The following is a 3,419-nucleotide window of genomic DNA, read 5'->3' as shown; positions in this document are numbered from 1 at the left end:
TAAAATGTCACAACAGATCCATACTTTGCTGGTCTATGGCCTCTCCTCTAACTCCTTCTGGAAAAAGGAAGAAAATATTGAAATCTAAAAGTGATTATTAATTAGTGCATAATACATTTTAAAAATGTTGGCCTAGCATCTCTTTCAAGCTCAATCCTAATCTGATATCGGAATCTACTAATCTCATTGAAGTTTTATGAGAATATAGTTCCTCTCTATATTCATTTTACATCCTCTAATTGATTGGAGAGGGCTTCAGTAGTGTTTCTATGGGCTCCTAAATAAATAAGAACTAAGAAATTAGTCTGGGTATGCATGAGCCCACACTACATGTGTCACTCGGCTTTACCCTTCATAGGAAATTAATCAGTAGTGTAACATCAACACCGTGTGCCCTCTCCAAGCAATTCTAAAGCAACGGGTTTGTCCTTGTAGGAAACCTATTAAATATCCATAGTACATCATTAAGAAATTACCTCTGGAATTGACTGCAGAAACTCCGGTGCAATTTGTGGAGCATTAGGTGTTTGGACATAAAGTCTGGTGAGTGAGAAGCCTAAGCCAAGCATAGATGTGAGATGGAAGCCATGTTTGAATAGGGACAGTGATTTAATAAATGGAGTTGACCAGAAATGCTTGCTCCAAATTTCTGGAAACTTAATGAACAAAATCAATCCATACTGTGTTTTCATGCATTTTACAGTATGAAGAGCTAGCAATTTAATACTCTATCAGAGCTGCAAGTACAAATCTTCTCTTTCTCCTAAAGACCCAACTGCTTTAGATTCAAAAGAACTTCTCCGGAATACTGAGCGGAGAAAAAGAGCCCGAAACTAAAAATAGAACTGGAGCAGGACACCGCCGCGAGATGGCACTGCTTTAGAAGGGCTAGAAGGGACGTCAGCGTGTGGGGAGCGCGGGGGCCTCGGGTCCGCGTTGCTCTGCGGCGTTGCAGCCGGCCGTCGGGCCTGGTCGGGCCTGCGCGCGCTGGAGCCTGTTGCTTTTAGGGCGGCCGGTGGCTCAGACCTGTGTCGTGACTCCTCTCCCATCTGCTGCGCTTCGCAGTCCCTGCGGCCTGGAAGTTCCAGCTGCGACGCCGAGCTCTGACCCCCAGGGCCTTCGACCCAGATGAGACGGGCCAAATCGGGCCCCGAATTCCTGGAAACGTGCGAAGCCACCCCCCCCCCCCCCGCCGCCCCGCGCCCTCCCCGCCGCCCCAGCCGCGGACCAGGGTCCCCGGGACGGGAGCCGTGGCTGGAGAACGTAACCAGGCTCTGTCCTCCGCGCCAGAGCCACCCTCCCCGTTTGGGCTCCCTCTGAAGATGGGAACCGGCCCGGGACACGCGCGCCGCGGCCAAGTCCAGGTTTTGATTTCACTGCCGGCTGCGAGAGCGAAGAGTCTCCAAACCCAACAAACAGGAAGGAGAGAAGGAGCCGGAGTGCGGGCAGAGGGAGGGTCATTCCCAGCAGAGGCGCAAGGGCCGGGCCGGGCCGGGCCGGGCCGGGGGCGGGGAGGAAGCAGCGCCCCTTCCCCTCCCGCGCGGCCGGGGGTGGGGGCGCGGGAACAGCGGAGAGTACGGCAGCGGCGGCGGGGGGTGGGGGTGGGGGGCTTGAGGGCGGCTCCGGGGCCGGACGGAGTGCTCGGGGCGGGGCGGGGGCTCCCTGGACGCTGCCGCCCGCAGCCCCCCTCCCCGCGGCCCCGGGGCGCCCCCGCGGTTCTGGAGCCGGGGCGGGGCTTGCGCGTCAGCTCGGGCTAGAAAAGGCGGCGGGGCCCGGCCCAGCGAGGTGACAGCCGCGCTCGGACAAGGAACCTGGCTCGACGCCGCCATGAGCGCCGCGCTCTTTAGCCTGGACGGCCCGGCGCGCGGCGTGCCCTGGTCCGCGGAGCCCGCACCCTTTTACGAGCCGGGTCGGGCGGGCAAGCCGGGCCGCGGGAGCGAGCCGGGAAGCCTGTCCGAGCCAGGCGCCGCTGCCCCTGCCATGTACGACGACGAGAGCGCCATCGACTTCAGCGCCTACATCGACTCCATGGCCGCCGTGCCCACCCTGGAGCTGTGCCACGACGAGCTCTTCGCCGACCTCTTCAACAGCAACCACAAGGCGGGCGCGGCAGGCGCCGCTGCCAACGCCCTGGAGCTGCTGCCCGGCGGCCTCGCGCGTGCCCACGGCCCGGGCACAGCTGCCCCGCGTCCGCTCAAGCGCGAGCCCGACTGGGGAGACGGCGACGCGCCCGGCTCGCTGCTGCCGGCGCAGGTGGCCGCGTGCGCGCAGACCGTGGTGAGCCTGGCGGCGGCCGCACAACCCACACCACCCACGTCGCCCGAGCCGCCGCGCTCCAGCCCCGGGCCGAGCCCTGCTCCTGGCCCGGCCCGGGAGAAGAGTGCGGGGAAGAGGGGCCCGGACCGCGGCAGCCCGGAGTACCGGCAGCGGCGCGAGCGCAACAACATCGCGGTGCGTAAGAGCCGCGACAAGGCCAAGCGGCGCAACCAGGAGATGCAGCAGAAGCTGGTGGAGCTGTCGGCCGAAAACGAGAAGCTGCACCAGCGCGTGGAGCAGCTCACGCGGGACCTGGCCGGCCTCCGGCAGTTCTTCAAGCAGCTGCCCAGCCCGCCCTTCCTACCGGCCGCCGGGGCCGCCGACTGCCGGTAACGCGCGCCCCGGGGGCGGGAGAGACTCAACCAACGACCGATACCTCAGACCCGACCGGCCAGGGAGCGGAGCGCGCCCCGCCCGGACGCCGCGAGAGCCGCTTGGCGCCGGCTGCAGTTTCTTTGGGGCGCGGGAACGAAGGAACCTACAGCCTGGACTTAACCACCACTGAACTTCGAGAGAAGCTATATGTGTTTATTTTCCCTTAAATTATTTTTATAATGGTAGCTTTTCTACATTTTATTCCTATTGATGCAGCTAAGGTACATTTGTAAGAAAAAAGACTTTTCAGACAAATCCTTTGTATTGTAGATAAGAGGAAAAGACTGAGCATGCTCACTTTTTTTTATATTAATTTTTACAGTATTTGTAAGAATAAAGAAGCATTTAAAACCACCCGATTCCGGTATTCACAGTGACTCCTGAACGCTGTTTGGCCCCCAGGACCTCGCTGGGGAAGGGCATGCAGCAAGGCACCGGGGAGGCCGCGGGACCCAGGTGTGTGTCCATGAGGGGGAACCAATGTCCCTAGAAGAGGGGGTCTGCTTTGCTTTTGAAACCAGCCACGGTCTACCTACAAATGTTACTTATCTGCCTAAGATTGGCGAAGCACGACTAAGCTCATGTTAAGCTAGCAGCTTTCTGGTGGAAGGTGCTCCCAAAGAAGTAGCCAGACTCGGGGAGGGGGCTGGCTGGCCAACTGTCCCTGAGCTGATTTAGGGGCTCTATGAAGAAGAGCTGAAGGGCGCCCTAATTTTAGTTGGCTGCTC

The 3,419-nt window shown here is 59.5% G+C and overlaps 1 protein-coding gene across 1 annotated transcript; it reads left to right on the top strand.

Annotated features, from left to right (window-relative positions):
• Positions 1 to 1,780: 1,780 nt before the first annotated feature.
• CEBPD (CCAAT enhancer binding protein delta) lies at positions 1,781 to 3,050 on the top strand. The gene has a single exon (XM_032421909.1). The coding sequence runs from the start codon at positions 1,828 to 1,830 to the stop codon at positions 2,647 to 2,649; it is 822 nt and encodes a 273-aa protein (XP_032277800.1). The 5' UTR covers positions 1,781 to 1,827; the 3' UTR covers positions 2,650 to 3,050.
• Positions 3,051 to 3,419: the final 369 nt, after the last annotated feature.

Source organism: Phoca vitulina, unplaced genomic scaffold, assembly GCF_004348235.1.
Source record: "Phoca vitulina isolate PV1807 unplaced genomic scaffold, GSC_HSeal_1.0 scaffold25, whole genome shotgun sequence".
Classification (NCBI taxonomy): Eukaryota; Metazoa; Chordata; class Mammalia; order Carnivora; family Phocidae; genus Phoca; species Phoca vitulina.
This window is presented reverse-complemented; position numbering and strand designations above follow the sequence as displayed.